This window comes from Theropithecus gelada, chromosome 7b, assembly GCF_003255815.1.
Source record: "Theropithecus gelada isolate Dixy chromosome 7b, Tgel_1.0, whole genome shotgun sequence".
Taxonomy (NCBI): domain Eukaryota; kingdom Metazoa; phylum Chordata; class Mammalia; order Primates; family Cercopithecidae; genus Theropithecus; species Theropithecus gelada.
The window spans coordinates 32,169,614-32,188,787 of record NC_037675.1 but is presented as its reverse complement, the minus strand read 5'-3'; the positions used below and the strand labels follow the sequence as shown (position 1 = coordinate 32,188,787).

Here is a 19,174-nt window from a genome sequence, read left to right as displayed (position 1 = left end):
TTTTTTTTTTTTGAGACGGAGTCTCGCTGTGTCGCCCAGGCTGGAGTGCAGTGGCCGGATCTCAGCTCACTGCAAGCTCCGCCTCCCGGGTTTTTACGCCATTCTCCTGCCTCAGCCTCCCGAGTAGCCGGGACTACAGGCGCCTGCCACCTCGCCCGGCTAGTTTTTCGTATTTTTTAGTAGAGACGGGGTTTCACCGTGTTAGCCAGGATGGTCTCGAACTCCTGACCTCGTGATCCGCCCATCTCGGCCTCCCAAAGTGCTGGGATTACAGGCTTGAGCCACCGCGCCCGGCCGCGTTTTATTCTTAAGTGAAGGAAATTGAGTTGTGAGAGTATCTCTACTCAGACATAATCTAATACAAAAATTAAACTTTGTAGTCATGAAAAAGTAGGGGTATATAGTGAAGTTGATTACTATATTTTCTGCATGAACATTTACATGTAGTTATACAAAAGCTCTTAATAATAATTATTTCTTCACAGTCGACCAGCAGTTGCATTAATTCGAAAGTTAATAGCTGTACTAGAATCTATTGAACGCCTACCTCTCCATTTGTATGATACACCAGGATCCACATATAACCTCCAGGTAACCATAAAAAATGTAGTAGCTAGTATTGCTGAATGCATCTAGGAACAGTGTGACACTTTTCTTTAAAAAAATTATTTTCTTTCACGTTGGATTAAAATAAAAATGATTCACTTAATCTTTAAAGATTTTAGCTTATATGCCATTCGATTGATCTTAATGACTTGAAATCTGTTTTGTTTGATCAAATCACTGGGAAATGATGCATTTATTCATTTAATATTTGTTAAAAGAATTATATTTCGTAGATCATAAGTGGCAAAAGATATTATATCAGTGGAAAAAGCTGAGAAAAGGGTTCCTCTTATTCTACAATTGTGAGTCAGTTCTGTCTTAGTCCATTTGGGCTGCTGTAACAAAATTCCTGTGAACTTAATAAACAGAAATTAATTGCTCACAATTCTGGCAGCAGGGAAGTCCAAGATCAAGGTGCCAGCAGATTTGGTGTCTGGTGAGGGCCTATTCCTCTTAGATGGAACCTTCTAGCTGTGTCCTCACGTGGTAGAAGGGATGAACAAGATCTCTCAGGCTTCTTTTAAAAGGACACTAATCCCATTCATGAGGGCAGAGCCCTCCCAAAAGTTCTGCCATCCAACATCACTGCACTGGGGATTAAGTTTTAACACGTGAATTTTGCGGGGACACAGACATTCAGACCATGGGAAGTCCCTTCCTTATCTCTATATTGTAAACATAAGAAAAAACGTCAAGATGTTTTAAGCACAATTTTTTTCAGGTCTTTCTTGATGTCAGTGGTTAGAGTCAGATTGCCCAAGTCTTCACTAGTCCTGTCAGCCACATGGTTTCATAGCCTGTTTCTTTTCCTTCCCTCCTCCTCCCCATATATATATATCTCTGTATATAATATGTAACTTCCTACTTATATTCTCATTCATTCATTTATTCTTTTCTTTAGTAGCTGGGATCTAGAGGCAAACAAACAATACATTTTACTAATATCCTAGCCCAGAACTTTTTTCACTTTTTTTGTGGGTTTCTTAAGAGTTTCCTAGCAAGGCCTTCTGCTTTGAATTTTGTTCTGCATTCTACTGAATGGAATAGTTTCTTTTAAATAATAGCCTTCAATGAGTGACTGAGGATCTATATATGCCAAAGCAATGCAAAGCTAACAAAACTTGCCATACCTCTGAGAACCCAGTACTGTTAACCAGTGCCAGTAGACTCCCAAACTGGAGTGCTTATCTAGGGAGTTTTACAGTGCAGTAGTTGCACCTGATATTCTATATGTAAAAGATGTAGAGGGCTACTTTGTGTTTTGTTTCAGACAGAATAACCGGGGTAAGGGGGACTGTTTGGTCCATCGTTTTTAAGCTTTGTTTCTGGTAAGTGGATGAGTTGGAGATAAGTCTCAAAGACAGTGCACCAATGCCTTTTATTACGCATTTTTCACTTCAGGAGATTGTGCAAGATCCAAAGAGAGGAAGGCCAGGAATGTGCTCTCTGGTGATTTTGCTGTCTAAAACTACCAAAATGCACATACAAATCTTTAATTGTTTTTATAGGAATTAGTTAAGATTTGTACAGAAATGAAACTACCTAAAATTGCTAGTCCTGTGCTTGTTGCTTACTAAAATGTATTGGATTAAAAACTATTTTGCATCTCTTAAAGTTTATTAGCCTTTGATCATACAGGTTGAGTATTCTTTATCCAAAATGCTTGGAACGAGAAGTGTTTTGGATTTTGTAATATTTGTATTATACTTACCGATTCAGCATTCCTAGTCCAAAATCTGAAATGCTCCAGTGAACATTCCTTTGAGCATCATGTCAGTGCTCAGAAAGTTTCAGATTTTGGAGCTTTTCAAGATTCCGGATTTTTAGATTAGGGATACTTATCCTGTAGAATATATTCTAGCGGAGTAAGCCAATTAGCTACTTTTCAAAAACTTACCTGGAAAATTGTGAGTTATAAGTCACTTTGGTTAAAAAGTTTTATAAGTTTGTTTAAATTGTTGCGTATTTGAAGTTGTTTAGAAATTCTAGGAAGTTAACTATCTTTTTCTTGATAGCCACTGTAACTTACTCAGTGGCCTTTTTATAAAAGAATCTTTTCCTGTAGCATTGTTTTTTGGAGTGCAGTGTCATGATCTTGGCTCGCTGCACCCTCTGTGTCCCAGGCTCAGTTGATCTTCCCACCTTAGCCTCCCCAATACTTGGAACTACAGGCATGCATGCCCGGCTAATTTTTTGTTTGTTTGTTTTAATATGTAGAGATGAGGTCTCACTGTGTTGCCCAGGCTGGTCTTGAACTCCTAGGCACAAGCAATTGATCCTCTTGCCTCAGACTCCCAAAGTGCTAGGATTACAGGTCTGAACCACCATGCCTGGCCTAAAGAATGTTAAATAGGCTGGGCATGGTGTCTCACGCCTGTAAACCCAGCAGTTTGGGAGGCCAGCGTGGGCGGATCACCTGAGGTCAAGAGTTTGAGACCAGCCTGGCCAACATAGTGAAACCTGTCTCTACTAAGAATGCAAAAATTAGCCAGGGTGGTGGCATGTAATCCGAGCTACTTGGGTGGCTGAGGTAGGAGAATCGCTTGAAGCCGGGAGGCAGAGGTTGCAGTAAGCCAAGATCAATCCACTGCACTCTAGCCTGGGCAACAGGAGCGAGACTCCATCTCAAAAAAAAAAAAAAAAAAAAAAAAGAATCTTTAATAGAAAACAGACATTTGTTCATAGTTCCATTATGTTTATACTTCATACATCGCAGTTGTTTTAGGGTGTATCATTTTTTACAACTCTGAGACAAAAACCAAGACGTTTTCCAAAGTATTTTGATCGTTTTTGTGTAGATACTTACAAGGAGATTACGATTTCGGTTGGAACGTGCACCTGGTGAAACTGCATTGATTGACAGGACTGGCAGAATGTTGAAGATGGAACCTTTGGCTACAGTCGAATCTCTGGAACAGTACCTTTTGAAAATGGTGAGTTTCTGGCAAGGGCATGGTGAAATAGGCATTCTGAGCTGTGGTTTAGCCTTTTAGAACAGTAATTTGGGAAGTATGTATCCAGAGTTATGGTAATACAGTTTGGCCCAGTAATTCCATTTTAGAACTGATTTCTACATGAAGATGTTTATTATAATTTTGTAATATTGAAATACTAAACAAAAACCTTAATTCAAATCAATGAATTAATGTTAAATAGATAATTCATATTAAAAATTTAAATTTAATTGACAATTGTGTATAATTATTTCTGTTAATTTGAATATCATATGGCCATAAAAATGTATAAAGACTAATGATAACTGAAAAATGTTTTTGTACAGTATGATCAAGAATTTGTTTTATCCTATCCATTGGAATAATAAACTAAAGAAATACTCTGTGATTATTAATAGCAAGGTGCTTTGGTTGTGGGACTTTTTATTTTTCTTTATATTTTTTGCATATTTTTAAATGAACATTTGTGGTTTTTTGTTTGTTTTTTGTTGTTGTTGTTGTTGTTGTTTTGTTTTGAGACGGAGTCTCACTCTGTTGCCAGGCTGGAGTGCAGTGGCACAATCTCGGCTCACTGCAACCTCCGCCTCCCAGGTTCAAGTGATTCTCCTGCCTCAGCCTCCCGAGTAGCTGGGACTACAGGTGCCCGCCACCATGCTTGGCTAATTTTTGTGTTTTTAGTAGAGACGGGGTTTCACCATTTTGGCCAGGATGGTCTCCATCTCTTGACCTCATGATCCACCCACCTCGGCCTCCCAAAGTGCTGGGATTATAGGTGTGAGCCACCGCTCCCAGCCTAAATGAGCATTTGTGATAATAAAAGAAAACAATTCACATTAAAGGTATAGGAAAAAAGTAGGTAACATGCTTGAAAACAGCATTATTAAGGTGACTGTCTTTCATGTTTTCTTTGGTTTAGGTCGCAAAACAGTGGTATGATTTTGACCGATCTTCATTTGTTTTTGTTCGAAAATTAAGAGAAGGACAAAATTTTATATTTCGGCACCAGCATGATTTTGATGAAAATGGAATCATTTACTGGATTGGAACAAATGCAAAGTAAGTCAGTCATTCTACTTTAAGCTTGAGTGACCATATTCACTTGGTAAAAGAATTGTAGGAAGTAGAATAAAATTGTTAACACTCTGAATATTCTGTGGTTTAAGGAAGTTTGCCTTGTAGGTAGAAGTTAAGATTATCCAAATTACTTTTTATGAGGAAAAAAATGTCTAAATTGCTAATTCTAGAATTGTACTTAATATACTTTTATATTTAAAACCTTCTGCAAATGCAATTATCTTAACATTGTTATTTGCTAATTTTTCTTTATTTTTGTATAGAACTGCTTATGAATGGGTAAATCCAGCTGCCTATGGACTTGTAGTAGTAACGTCATCAGAAGGAAGAAATCTACCTTATGGCCGCTTAGAAGACATACTAAGTCGTGATAATTCAGCTTTAAATTGTCATAGCAATGATGATAAGAATGCCTGGTTTGCCATAGATCTGGGTCTCTGGGTGATACCATCAGCATATACACTTCGTCATGCTCGTGGTTATGGAAGGTCTGCACTGAGAAATTGGGTTTTCCAGGTATCCAAAGATGGACAGAACTGGACTTCTTTGTATACCCATGTTGATGACTGCAGTCTCAATGAACCAGGGTTAGTTGAGGAGTCTTTGCAAATTGGAAAACTCACTAAAGAGCTTTGTTTATTTTTATAATTTTATACTCTAGAGCTCTCTTCTTTGTGAAATATTGAAGCAAAATTTTCCTTCTAAAAACAAATCACTTGATACTTCAGGCATTAAAAGTTTGAAACTTTACTAAAACTTTGTCAAAAGGTTTAGATTAAATAGTAGAAAACTGAGCTGAGTATTTTACACTGGATCTTAGCCAAAAGGCTGAGAAGCTATGAATATTTTAAAAATTGGTATATAGCTATATATACATACACACACACACACACACACACAGCACACTAATGGACACAAGTGAAATAAGCTTTCCATCAACTCCATATAATCACGTAATACTTTGGAATGTTCAACATATTAGCAGTGGCTATTGCTGGTTGTAGAATTAAGGCTGACTTAAAATGTTTTTATTTTTATCTATCCTTAAATTTTATGTATTGAATTAGTTTTTAAAAGACAAGTCAGTAACTTCTAAAATATTAGTTATACTAAATTTTATTTATACATTTTGGCACATATCAAGGAGTAGATTATATACTTAAATTGCTTTTGGCATTTGATATGGTATGAGAGGAGCTTCTTAACATTAGGATTAATAGGTGATGTTTTTACCCCTTTTTCATGCTTTAAAGACAAAATATTAATACGTTATTTAAAACTTTGCAAAAAACGTTTTTAAGTCCTTTTTTCCATCATAAGAGAATTTCTCCTACTCTTTGTAAACTTTTTTTTTTCTTTTTTCTTTTTTGTGTGTGAAGAGAATGGGGTCTTTTTATGTTGGCTGCTTTCTAACTCCTGGCCTCAAGTGATTCCCCTCACCTCAGCCACCCAAGTAGCTGAGACAACAGGGGCACACCACTGCACCCATCGTTTTGTCTTTATCTTTGAATTATATTAATCATAAATCATTAATGTTATGAGTCAAATCAATAGCGTACATTTAAGCGTTTCATTTTTAACTTGTTTTCTTGACTACTTTTTTTCCCTTGATTTCTTGATTCTTGTAATGAACTGTTGAGTGAATATGAAAGTTAGTGTATTTTTTCTACAGGTCTCTGTTATATAAAAAATCTTCCCCATCTTGAATTTCTTTTTCATCTGTTTTAAAATATTACATAATTTTTTCTCTAACATATTAACAGGTCAACTGCAACTTGGCCTCTTGATCCACCAAAGGATGAGAAACAAGGGTGGAGACATGTGAGAATTAAACAGATGGGGAAAAATGCCAGTGGACAGACACACTACCTCTCACTATCTGGATTTGAACTTTATGGCACTGTAAATGGAGTATGTGAAGATCAGCTAGGTAAAGAGATGATAGGAGACTTTTCTAACTTACTGAAACAATTACTTTTGTAAAAAGTGTTTTGGTTTTTATTTCTCCAATTTCTGCCTAAAAGGGAAAGCAGCTAAAGAAGCAGAAGCTAATCTTAGACGGCAGAGACGTCTAGTACGCTCCCAGGTTCTGAAATACATGGTTCCAGGAGCTCGTGTTATCAGAGGCTTGGATTGGAAATGGCGAGATCAGGATGGCAGCCCACAGGGAGAAGGCACTGTCACAGGAGAACTGCACAATGGTGAGTAGGTGCTCAGCACATTTGTGTACAAAATGGGTAGTTAAGTTTTTTCTTGTGTCTTTCAAGATAATTTATAAATTGCATAAATGTATGAGCACTGTTTAGAAGAACTGTTGATACCACATTGTAAATGGAAAAAATGTAAAGAAAATTAGGGAAAATTTTAAGTTCTTGGGTTTTGACTAGAAACTTGTAATATTTTGGAAGTGATCAAGCCTAGTGTAAGTTGAGTATCTTCAAGATACACTTCTGGTTTTTTTCCCTCTAGTTTATTTTCAAGCTTACTGTGAGTTTTATTTTAACTTCTTATGCTTTTCTTTATCTTGTTAGTGTCACAGGAATCATGCAATAATTTTTATGGTATCATAAATCATGTAGAAGAAAAAGGATTAGCATTTTTACTTAACTATTTTTTAATAAAGCATGGAACAAAACGCATCGTCTCTTAATCTGTTAGTAGATTATTATTGTTTCAAAATGTTTCTCAGCCTACCTGCTTTTTTGGGAGGAGTTTATCATGTTTTGTAAATATTGCTATGTGAATCGAGTTTCTTTGATGCTGCAAAGTTTAGCAAAGTCATCCACTTATTGCTATTAACTTCAAAGCAATTATAGTGGCAAATTGTTTTCTTCAAACTATAAGGTTGATTTATTAGCAGATAATTTGCCTAAACATCAGTGGGTTTGTTTTCATCAATTTTGTATCAGTTTTTAGCATTTAAAAAAGTAAAATGTTTATATTCTCAACTTATAGCACATTTGTTGTTTTTTTTTTTTTTTTTTTTTTTGAGAGAGTCTTGCTTTTGTTCCCTGGAGTGCAATGGTGTGATATCGGCTCACTGCAACCTCTGCCTCCCGGGTTCAAGCGATTCTCTTGCCTCAGTCTCCCAACTAGCTAGGATTACAAGCGTGCGCCACCATGCCCGGCTAATTTTGTATTTTTAGTAGAGACGGGGTTTCTCCCTGTTGGTCAGGCTGGTCTCAATCTCCTGACCTCAGGTGATCCACCCGCCTCGGCCTCCCAAAGTGCTGGGATTACAGGCATGAGCCACCACGCCCGGCAATTTACACCACATATTTAAAGAGCTAGAATAAATGTGACAGTACTTAGGAGAATGACTGACATTTAATTTCATGTGTTATGTGGTAAAGACATTCATTTATTCAAATAAACCCTTTGATTATATTGCTTTTAAGTACTTAGGAGAATGACTGACATTTAATTTCATGTGTTATGTGGTAAAGACATTTATTTATTCAAATAAACCCTTTGATTATATTGCTTTTAAGATTCTATTTCTTGGATTATTTTACTGCCAGATGTTTTTATGTAGTATCAGGCCCTAATTGCAAATCATTTTAATCATACAGGTTTACAGTGACCTAAAATTCATAAATACCAGTAATAGTTGAGACATCAGTAGTACCATTCAACTCAGAAATTTCAAATTTTCTTGTTTTTTGGGCATCTTGATGATACTTATTAAAAAGTTGTTATTCTGTTTCCTGTAATTGTTTTGGCCTTGATGTATGTGACTTGAGAAGAAGAGGCTAGTTAGAGGCGTGTGAATGCAGTTCTTTTTTCTCGGGATGGAGTCAACTGAAGCAATTGCATAGGGAAATTAGAATATTTTTTTTCCCCCAAGATACAATGGCACAACAGTTTTAATACAACCACCAATCTTCACAAAATAATTTTAATACTTTGTGCCTGGACTAGCAGCATCTTGCACTGTGATATTCCTATCCATACATAAGCATTTTATTGAAGTACAAATGTTAAAAGCAGAGTAACTTAAGCAATTGCCTATACAAAGGTAAATAGACACTGTAGGTTATTTTTCTTCTTGATTCATTTTTGCTGCATAGTAAGTTGCAATTACATTTCAGTATAATGTTACTGATCTATAAAATACATTTGAACTGTGAGGTATGGCATCTCCTTATGACAGAGTGCTCACATGTAAATCTGAATATTTTGAGTGTTTTTTTTTGTTTGTTTTATTTTGTTTTATCTGCCACAGATGGGAAAAACAGAAATCATGTAGCCTAGAAATTTCAGGGTTTAGCATTCAAGAAAGGCCTATTTTTGCTGATCTGACAAATGTAGAAATTTAGTTTTGGCTAATCAACATGACCGTTCCCATCAAGTTATGCCTTTAAGTCTCTATGTCAGAGAGGGTTCTTAGCTTTCAGATACTTAAGCCAACCATTTTTAATGATGGCTAGTCATTACTGACTCTATTTTTTTTGTCTATCTTTTCGGCATAGAAGGAGTTGAGAGAGTATGTTTTTTGGGCCAATTAATACAATACAAAAGTTACTTTTATTTGAGATTGGGCTATGTTTTTGAACCTTCTTCTTTTCTCACACATTTCTGTGTAGCAGAAGAGATAGTTAAATGTTGGTTCTTCAGAGATTATTTCAGCATACAGAAAACAATAGAGGCAATTGAAAAATCTCATCTAAGCTACTTATGTAGATTTGGGGCAGTCACTTTTCCTTTCAAAGAACACATATGCAGATAATCCCCACAGGTAATTCAATATTATTTCCCTCTGAGTGCCAGCATAAACATATGAACTTGGTGTATGTGTGGGTGGGCATCTGGGTGTGTGGATGGGTGTGTATGTGAGCTTGGGCCCCTTTTATGTGTGGGTAAGAACTTTATAAAGGCTTGTTATAGTTTTAAAAAAATGTTTTTTGTGTCTTATGTTTTTCCCTGAAATAGTTAGCTTATAACACTAAAATAAGATTGTAAAATTTATATTAATTTTCTTTTAATAGACAATTTTTTTTTTTTGCTTTTGGAGATTCATTACCTTTTTTAAAAAAGAATATTATTTTTCAACTACAAGTAAATATATAAATTGAATATCATTATGCTCATTAGTTCTGTACATGTTAGTAGCTTTAGCAGATAGTTTCTAATAAAAGAGCTCAGTATGCTCTTTAAATTTTTTTTTAGAATTTTCTGTGCTTATTCAAATTTATTGAACTTAATTATTTAACATAAGAGAACCAAGGAACCACTGAACTTTGAGAACACAACCGAAATGCTAACTTTAGTATTTTATTTGAGCTAGTGACCTAAAATTTCTGTGGTAATATATGAGTATTTTGAGAGGTTAGCCAAAATTAATGGTAAGAAATTAATGGTAAGCTAGCACGTTTTTCTAGACAGAAAATTTGACTACACATAATTATACTTAGCAATTTAAAAACTTTTACCTAGATTGTGTTTACTTGCAGAAGTGGCAGTATTTTACCATGTATATCAATCTTTTAAAATTTCTTAAACAGTTCTTCCATTTAAGAAGTAACCAAGCCAGGTGCAGTGGCTCACATCTGTAATCCCAGCTACTCAAGAGGCTGAGGTGGGAGGATCATTTAAGCCCAGGAGTTCAAGATTAGCATGGGCAACGCAAGACCTCATCTCTAAAAATCAAATAATTTTAAAAATGAAAAACAACCCAGTAGATTTAAACATGACCTTTACATTGCTTTTAAATGTCATAGACTGAATAGTTCAGAAATAAGGGAAATAAAAGGAAGAATTTTAAACATTTCCTGGAAACCCTTGTATACAGTACATATTTCTTGTCCTTAAAATATTTTTATCATGAGAGTTAAATATTATAGACTTTCAGATAACTAGTCATATAGTCAAATAATTGAGTCCAAAAATTTACATATATTTTAGTTGGCAGACCTTGATTGACTAGAAATTCAGAAAAGGACAGCACTGATGAAAAGCTGATCCCATATTGTGGAGCTACTGTCTGACACGCTCCTATCTGCTTTCTGCTGGGTCTCACAAACTCCTGTCCCTTTCCAGGCTGGATTGATGTCACCTGGGATGCTGGTGGCTCAAACTCTTACCGTATGGGCGCAGAAGGAAAATTTGACCTCAAGCTTGCACCAGGGTACGACCCTGATACAGTGGCATCACCCAAACCTGTTTCATCCACTGTTTCAGGCACAACGCAATCATGGAGCAGCTTGGTGAAAAACAACTGTCCAGACAAGACATCTGCTGCTGCAGGCTCCTCAAGTAGAAAAGGAAGCAGCAGTTCTGTGTGTAGCGTGGCCAGTAGCAGCGACATCAGCTTGGGTTCGACCAAAACGGAACGGAGATCAGAAATTGTAATGGAACACAGTATAGTTTCAGGAGCTGATGTCCATGAACCAATTGTTGTTCTTTCATCTGCTGAAAACGTCCCTCAAACAGAAGTAGGGTCGTCTTCCAGTGCAAGCACCAGCACCTTAACAGCGGAGACGGGAAGTGAAAATGCTGAAAGGAAGTTAGGCCCCGATAGTTCTGTTCGTACTCCTGGGGAGTCTAGTGCAATATCCATGGGAATTGTCAGTGTTAGTTCTCCTGATGTTAGTTCAGTATCTGAATTAACTAATAAAGAAGCAGCTTCACAACGACCTCTTAGCTCTTCAGCAAGTAACAGACTGTCAGTGAGTTCTTTGTTGGCTGCTGGGGCCCCTATGAGCTCTAGTGCAAGTGTACCTAACCTGTCCTCAAGAGAAACATCTAGCTTGGAGAGTTTTGTAAGGAGAGTGGCAAACATAGCACGGACTAATGCCACGAACAACATGAATCTAAGCCGAAGCAGCAGTGATAACAACACTAATACTTTGGGGAGGAATGTGATGAGCACAGCAAGTAAGTGAGCTTTTCCTTCTGGAACCAATGCTTTTTCCACTTGGAGGGATGCAAAGTAGGGTCTCTTGTTCTGGCTGCAGTTTTTAACTAGGTCATTAACCATATTAGATAAAGCTACATCAAATTTAGCACTTCAGGAATATGAAGTTAAGTTCTCTAGAATCATCATATTTTCAGAATTCAGATTAGGTGTGATAAAGAACCTCTTATTCTAGAAGGATAAAACAATACTTCTGATTTTCACTCCTTTATGATACATCATTAAGCAAAGTTGCATGAGGAAATAGATGACTATTAAATGTTATCATAGTGCAGGGAAACCAAAGCATCATGTAAGTATAGCTTTTATTTAGACTTTACATTGATCTTAGCTTCTGAAAGTTAAATTCCAATTTAAGCTGCTAACAGGTCAAAATAATTCCCTTGGAAAATACATTGGGAATTATTTCATTGCTTGTTTCATTTCTTTAAAAAAGTTAGGCATAATATTTAAAAATATAATAGTGCTATAAAAAGAATTTTTAGTTGGATTTCAGTTGGGTTCCCAAAGTTGTTGCTTTTCAGGAACCATTTTATTATTAGTGTGTTTTATGACCTCACTCTTTAAAAAATATAAAACTTGGTTTTTCTAAGGTTTCTACAGTCTCACCTATTTGTACTGATTTGCTTCATTTTTGTCTTTAGCTTCTCCTCTTATGGGTGCTCAGAGTTTCCCTAATTTGACCACACCTGGTACTACATCAACAGTGACTATGTCGACGTCCAGTGTTACTAGCAGCAGCAATGTAGCTACAGCAACAACAGTTTTATCAGTTGGTCAATCATTAAGTAATACTTTAACCACCAGCCTCACATCAACTTCCAGTGAGAGTGACACAGGTCAGGAAGCAGAATATTCCTTATATGGTAAGTTATACTTTAAAATTGAAGTATTTAGACACTTAAATAATGATACTTTTATTATGTTTTCTCCTGATATTTTAAACTTTTGTTTAAAGAGAATTATTCTCTCTTCTTATAAATATGTAATCTTTGGGCCAGGCGCAGTAGCTCACGCTTGTAATCCCAGCACTTTGGCAGGTTGAGGCAGGTGGATGACGAGGTCAGGAGTTCGAAACCAGCCTGGCCAACATGGTGAAACCCTGTCTCTACTAAAAATACAAAAAAAATAGCTGGGCGTGGTGGTGGTTGCCTGTAATCCCAGCTATTCGGGAGGCTGAGGCAGGAGAATTGCTTGAACTCGGGAGGTGGGGGTTGCAGTGAGCCGAGATCGCGCCACTGCACTCAGCCTGGGCGACAGAGCAAGACTCCGTCTCAAAAAAAAATTACCTGGTCAGATGTGGTGGCTCGCGCCTATAATCCCAGCACTTTGGGACACCAAGGTGGGAGGATCACTTGAGGCTCAGGAACTCAAGACCAGTCTGGGCAACATAGACCCCCCATCTTTACCACCCCTACACCCCCAAAATTAGCCAGGTGTGATGTCATGCTACTCAGAAGGCTGAGGTGTGAGGACTACTTGAGCTCTGAAGTTCAGGACCACACTGAGCTGTGATCATGCCACTGTACTCCAACTTCAGTGACAGGGCTAGACCCTGTCTCTGAAAAAATATTTTAAAAAAAATTGCAGTTATCTGATTATACATGAAGTAGATCTAGGGACTTTATGTGTCTTTTTTTTTTTTTTTTTGCCTTTTGTCACAAAAGTTTTAATGGAAGAACCATAAAGTGATTTGACACTCTTATTACTGAGAGAAGAACTGTAATAGATTCATAAGGTTTGTAAAATGATACTCCTTGTATGCTGTTATCAAAGACTTTTGGAAATAATTCGTTAGTTAGGTAACGCATGATTCTTGCAAATTAAATTTTATTCAGAAAGTTCAGTAACAGCCTTATGGCTTCCATGTTGTAATCAAAGGGATGTATTTGATTCAGTTAAGATACAGTCTGTGTTTCTATTTCTCTTATTTTATCTTATTAGAAAAATAATGCTCTGAATAGAAACTAGAAGAAAATTAAAATCGTCTAGTCACCACCTACCAGTGACAACCACTGTTAATCATTTGATGTATATCATTTGATGTATGATTTTGCTTTTTTAACAAAAAAGGATCATATCCTTTTCTGCCAGCTGTTTTCACTCAATACATTGTGAAAACATTTTCACATATGTTGGATGGGTTTCTGTAACATTTGAAATGACTGTCAAATATTTCACTGTATGATCATTTAATAAATTATCAATTTTTTATATTTAAGTTATAACTTTTTCGTTACCATAAACATCATTATGAATGAACTTTCTTGTACTGTATTTTAGTATATTTCCTTAGGATAAATGCCTAAAATAATAATTACTGAATTGCTTTCCAAAACATTGCACTCCATCCCTATTGTTTTGGAATACCCTTTACCATATATCCTTGATCATATTGCCTGTTTTTCTTTAAAAAAAAATTGGGAGTAATTTTAAAGACAAAGTTTATATGAAAATACATTTTTAAAGTGCTATTTTTTGTATACCCCCTTTTTAATGTTTTCTTCATTTTTGTGAGAATATAGCCTCTCCTAATTCATAGCAAGAATTTGATATGATGTTCCAAAGTTTTAAGAAAGTAGTTATATTTCTGTTTCTGCTTTTCTTATCAAACAAATGTGTAGCAAAATGGTGATTATTACACCAAAGTGTTATAAATTGATTGCATAAACTGTTTTCTGATTTATTATTTCTCATGGTGGCCCTGTGCCCCTCTCTACTCATTTGTTATTATGTTAACTTCAAGCATTAGTTCTTGGTCATGGGAAGTTAAAGATGATCGTGGGGAGGGAAGAGTAAACTGGCGGGGCGCTATGGCTTACGCCTGTAATCCTAGCTCTTTGAGAGGCTGAAGTGGGCATATTGCCTGAGGTCAGGAGTGTGAGGCCAGCCTGGGCAACATGGCGAAACCCTCTTTACTAAAGTACAAAAAATTAGCCAGGTGTGGTGGCCCACGCCTACAGTCCTAACTGCATAGGAGGCTAAGGCACCAGAATCATTTGAACCTGGGAGGCAGAGGTTGCATTGAGCCAAGATTGTGCCATTTGCATTCCAGCCTGGGTGACAGAGCAAGACTCTGTCTCCAAAAAAAAAAAAGTTAGAACTACTGATTGACTTTTAAATTTTGTTGTTAGGTTTGACCAGCCTTAAAAAAATTTATTGTTGGCCGTGTGCAGTGGCTCATGCCTATAATCCCAGCACTTTGGGAGGCCGAGGTGGGCAGATCACAAGGTCAGGAGTTTGAGACCAGCCTGGCCAATATGGTGAAACCCCATCTCTACTAAAAATATAAAAACTAGCCGGGTATGGTGGCGGGCGCCTGTAGACCCAGCTACTTGGGAGGCTGAGGCAGGAGAATCTCTTGAACACGGAAGGCGGAGGTTGCAGTGAGCCAAGATTGTGCCATTGCCCTCCAGCCTGGGGGACAGTGTGAGACTCTGTCTCAAAAAAAAATTTATTGTGAGGTGATGAAAAAAAATTTAATGTATTTTTTATTTTAGATTCAGGGAATACATGTGCAGGTTTGTTATAGGGATATATTGCGTGATGCTGAGGTTTGGACTTATATTGATCTTGTCACTCAAATAGTGAACATAGTACCCAATAGGAAGTTTTTCAGTCCTTGCCCACTCCTGATTCCTTTTGGAGTCACTAGTGTCTACTGTTCCTATCTTGATGTCCATGTGTACCCAAGGTTTAGCTTCTACTTATAAGTGAGAACATATGATAGAAGATTTCTTTTTTATATTGTTAAAGCTGGTAGACACTTTAAGACTGCTGGGGTGAAGGATCAGAGTAACATCAGTTTATACCATCTGTATATGCCGTGTAAACTTTTACTGTGTTTTGTGGTTTTTCTCTTACCACAGGCACGAATACCATAACATGTTGTGTTTTGAGAGACATTTCATTCTATGATGTGGTCACATGTGTGAAATATAGAGCTTTTTAATGCTGGTGAAAAGGGGAAGATGAGAAAGAAAAAATGGACATCAGTCAGTTGTAACACATTAGAGATAGAATTTCAATATATGAAGTTAGATTATGTTTCTTAAAAGATAAATAGAGTGGAATAGATTTATTTTGTGTATCACCACATCATACCAGTTCCTAAATTGCAGGTGGCTCCTTACAAGTGTTAAAGGGTAACATATTTTATCAAATTTAAGATGCCTTTGATTGTAAGACACACCAATTTTTTTATATTGCTAAGGTTAAAAATGTTTCAATTTAATTCTGACTTGCCATTGTTTGTAAGATACATTCTGATTTCAAAGCATTACAATGTTTTAAAAATGTAGACCTTTCAACCTGAGAAAGTTGATTACAAAAAAAAAAATGTGTACCCTTAGAAACTAATTAAATATAATGGCAGACTTCTTCTACTGGCCATCCAGTAAAAGGCACTGAATGTTTAGTCCTGTGTGATTATTGGACTAAAAACTAATTGGTTCAGTGGTCTGTAAGTTTCTGAGTAACTATAAATTGTCTTCTGGATGTTCTTTAGCAATATAAAGTATTTTGTTTTTTATCCTTTGTGCCGTTCTGATATTATATTTGACTATTTTTTCCAGATCCAGTAAAAACTTCTGTTTTAATCCGTTTAGTCCTCTTTTTTTCAGTTTTTATGAAGAACAGTTTGTCAGCATCTTCATTTATGCAGGACAATGTAATTTGACCCAGTCTCCATTGAAGGCAAGAGATTCTAAGAAGGAAGGAGATTAAAGTGATTCAAGTTATTTTGAACTTCCTTATGTGCTAGATAATATGGATAATATGAAAGATGCCACATACATTATTCCATAGTAAATAGGCATTATCTTAAGTAGTCATTGTTTTTGAGTAACCTACCAGATCAGTGTCTCTCCCTGTGAGCTTCATGGGGCCTCAGACCGTGTCTTCTTTGTTTGCAACTTTATATACCTCGTGCCTAACACTGTGCTTGGCACATAGTATTTGTTCGAGGAATGAGTAACTCCAAAGTGTTCTCTTTTCTAACATGTTCTGCTTCCTGGGACTTATTCAGAGAATGATGATAGGGGTTTCTTTGGGTTTTGTTTTTGTTTTTTGTTTTGAGACGGAGTCTCGCACTGTCGCCCGGGCTGGTGTAAAGGTTTATTTTTTGGTGGTTGTTTTTTAAATAGTCCAAATGGTTATCCTTTTATATTATGATTTTGTAATTCAGGTTTAGTTTATGGTTGTCCTTTATCCCTTTTTTCTTCATGGTTGTGTCTGTACTCATCTTGTATATGGTGGCAGAACGCAACACTTGTCCCTTTTGAACTTTCGTTTTGTAAAAACTTAAAATGCAAAGTTCCTTTGTTACACTTTCTTAATTGTATTGACATAAGGTTGTGGATTTTGTTTTCAAGATTTCCTTGATAGCTGCCGTGCCAGTACTCTGTTGGCTGAGCTCGATGATGATGAGGACTTACCTGAGCCAGATGAAGAAGATGATGAGAATGAAGATGACAATCAGGAGGACCAAGAATACGAGGAGGTTATGGTAGAGAGAGTACCCCATTGTCTTCACAAAGATAGGTTGTTAATAGTTGAAATGAAGAAAGGAAAAGCTAAGTCATAATCAGACTTTGAAGCAAGGAAATGTGGCAACAGTATAAAAAATGTGGTTAAGAAAGGCAGTTTTAATCTGAGCATTTATGATTCTCCACTTAAAGAAAATAAATTGGTTATATTTGAAAAACTATAGAATGTCACATGATGTTTTAACAGGCTTAAAAGTGTGTGAAATTAGGCTGGGTATAGGACTCATGCCTGTCGTCCCACACTTTGACACTTGTAGTGCTGGCTACTTGGGAGGCTGAGGGAGAAAATCACTTGGGTCCAGGAGTTCCAGGCTGCAGTGAGCTGTAGTTGTGTCACTGCACTCCAGCCTGAGTCACAGAATCTCACATATACATGCACACGTGCTCACGCGTGCGCACACACACACGCAGTGTATGAACTTTGCCAGTGCAGTGACTCGTGCTGCAGTGAACTATAATTGGGTCACTGCACTCCAGCCTGAGCCACAGAATGACACACACACACACACACACACACACACATGTATGAACTTAGCCAGTGCAGTGGCTCATGCTGCAGTGAGCTATAATTGCGTCACTGCACTCCTGCCTGAGCCACAGAATCTCTCACACACACACACACGCACAAACATGCATGAACTTCGCCAGTGCAGTGGCTGGTGCTGCAGTGAGCTATAATTGGGTCACTGCGCTCCAGCCTGAGCCACAGAATGACACACACACACACGCACGCACACACGTGTATGAACTTAGCCAGTGCAGTTGGCTCGTGCTGCAGTGAGCTATAATTGCATCACTGCACTCCAACCTGAGCCACAGAATCTCTCACACTGACACGCACACGCACACACGTGTATGAACTTAGTGCAGTGGCTCGTCCTGCAGTGAGCTATAATTGGGTCACTGCACTCCAGCCTGAGCCACAGAATCTGACCCTGATGCACACACACACAGAGAGAGAGAGAGAATGAACTTAGCCAGTGCAGTGGCTTGTGCTTGTAATCCCAGCTACTCAAGAGGCTGACGTGGCCCAGGAGTTTGTTTTTTAGTACCTATGGTTTTGCAAGCAGGGTCCATCTGTTTTCTCATTAGTTGTCATATGAAGGAATGAAGTAGAGGCGTAAAAAAAATAATTTGCCCTTATCATCAGAGTTAAGTGGAAGAGTGAGGACCCAAGCCTAGGCAATGTGATCCAGAACTCTCAATACTTAACCACTAGGATTGTATTCTAATTGAAAGTTGTGCCTAAAAAATACCCTTTATTGTATCTAACTGTATATTTAAAATTTCTCTTTATAAAAAATTACTAGATTTCAAAAAAATTGATAAGTTGAGTTTTAATGGGATAAAGAAATTTTAAAAATGCTTTTAGTATATGGTTGCTAAGAAAATGCAATACTTCTTATGAAGGAGGTTATTATAAAATGCATGATGAATTTAAAACATCGAACTCATAACTTTTCTGAAGTTGGCTAATGAAAAAGTTTTCAGTGACACTTTCGTTAATAGGGGTTAATATATTCAGGTCATGGCTGAAAGGGGGCATATATGGGTCAAATAATTAGACATATATCTCTTGGGATTGTTTTATTTTAGATTCTGAGACGCCCATCCCTGCAGCGTCGAGCTGGCTCCCGCTCTGATGTAACGCATCATGCTGTTACCTCGCAACTACCACAGGTTCCTGCTGGAGCAGGGAGCCGACCTATTGGGGAGCAGGTAATACCTTCGTGTTTATCTCCCTGCCGTATGTGTATTTTTCCCTTTCATAGTAAGGCACCAACCTAAATGCCTACAAAAATGTGCAGTGTGGAAAGGGTAAGAAGAGGGAGCTATCAAACAGTTACACAAAGAAACTTCCCCTACTGGTTGGGTTTCATATTCCATATAGAATCTATGATTGCTGTGACATAATGCATGCAGGAGCTTAATGCTTGAAACCCCTTTACCTTGGTTTGGGTAATAGTAAACATATATTAAAATGGTTAATATACAGTATCTAAGATTTGTAGTTATAGTAGCAGTAGTAGAGGTAGTAGTAGATGTAGTAGTAGTAGTTTATTAATAGCTAACACTTA

At 37.1% G+C, this 19,174-nt stretch overlaps 1 protein-coding gene across 4 annotated transcripts in view; it reads left to right on the top strand.

Annotated features, from left to right (window-relative positions):
- HECTD1 (HECT domain E3 ubiquitin protein ligase 1) overlaps window positions 1-19,174 on the top strand; it is a 110,825-nt gene that overhangs the window by 69,637 nt on the left and 22,014 nt on the right. For 3 of the 4 annotated variants that reach the window (XM_025391531.1, XM_025391532.1, XM_025391533.1), the window contains 10 exons: window positions 486-591; window positions 3,405-3,539; window positions 4,477-4,616; window positions 4,898-5,221; window positions 6,398-6,564; window positions 6,659-6,835; window positions 10,674-11,510; window positions 12,195-12,416; window positions 16,923-17,056; window positions 18,693-18,815. In XM_025391531.1, the coding sequence (XP_025247316.1) occupies window positions 486-591; window positions 3,405-3,539; window positions 4,477-4,616; window positions 4,898-5,221; window positions 6,398-6,564; window positions 6,659-6,835; window positions 10,674-11,510; window positions 12,195-12,416; window positions 16,923-17,056; window positions 18,693-18,815 (2,365 nt within the window). The remainder of the gene's footprint in view (window positions 1-485; window positions 592-3,404; window positions 3,540-4,476; window positions 4,617-4,897; window positions 5,222-6,397; window positions 6,565-6,658; window positions 6,836-10,673; window positions 11,511-12,194; window positions 12,417-16,922; window positions 17,057-18,692; window positions 18,816-19,174) is intronic. The other variant, XM_025391534.1, reaches the window with a different exon arrangement.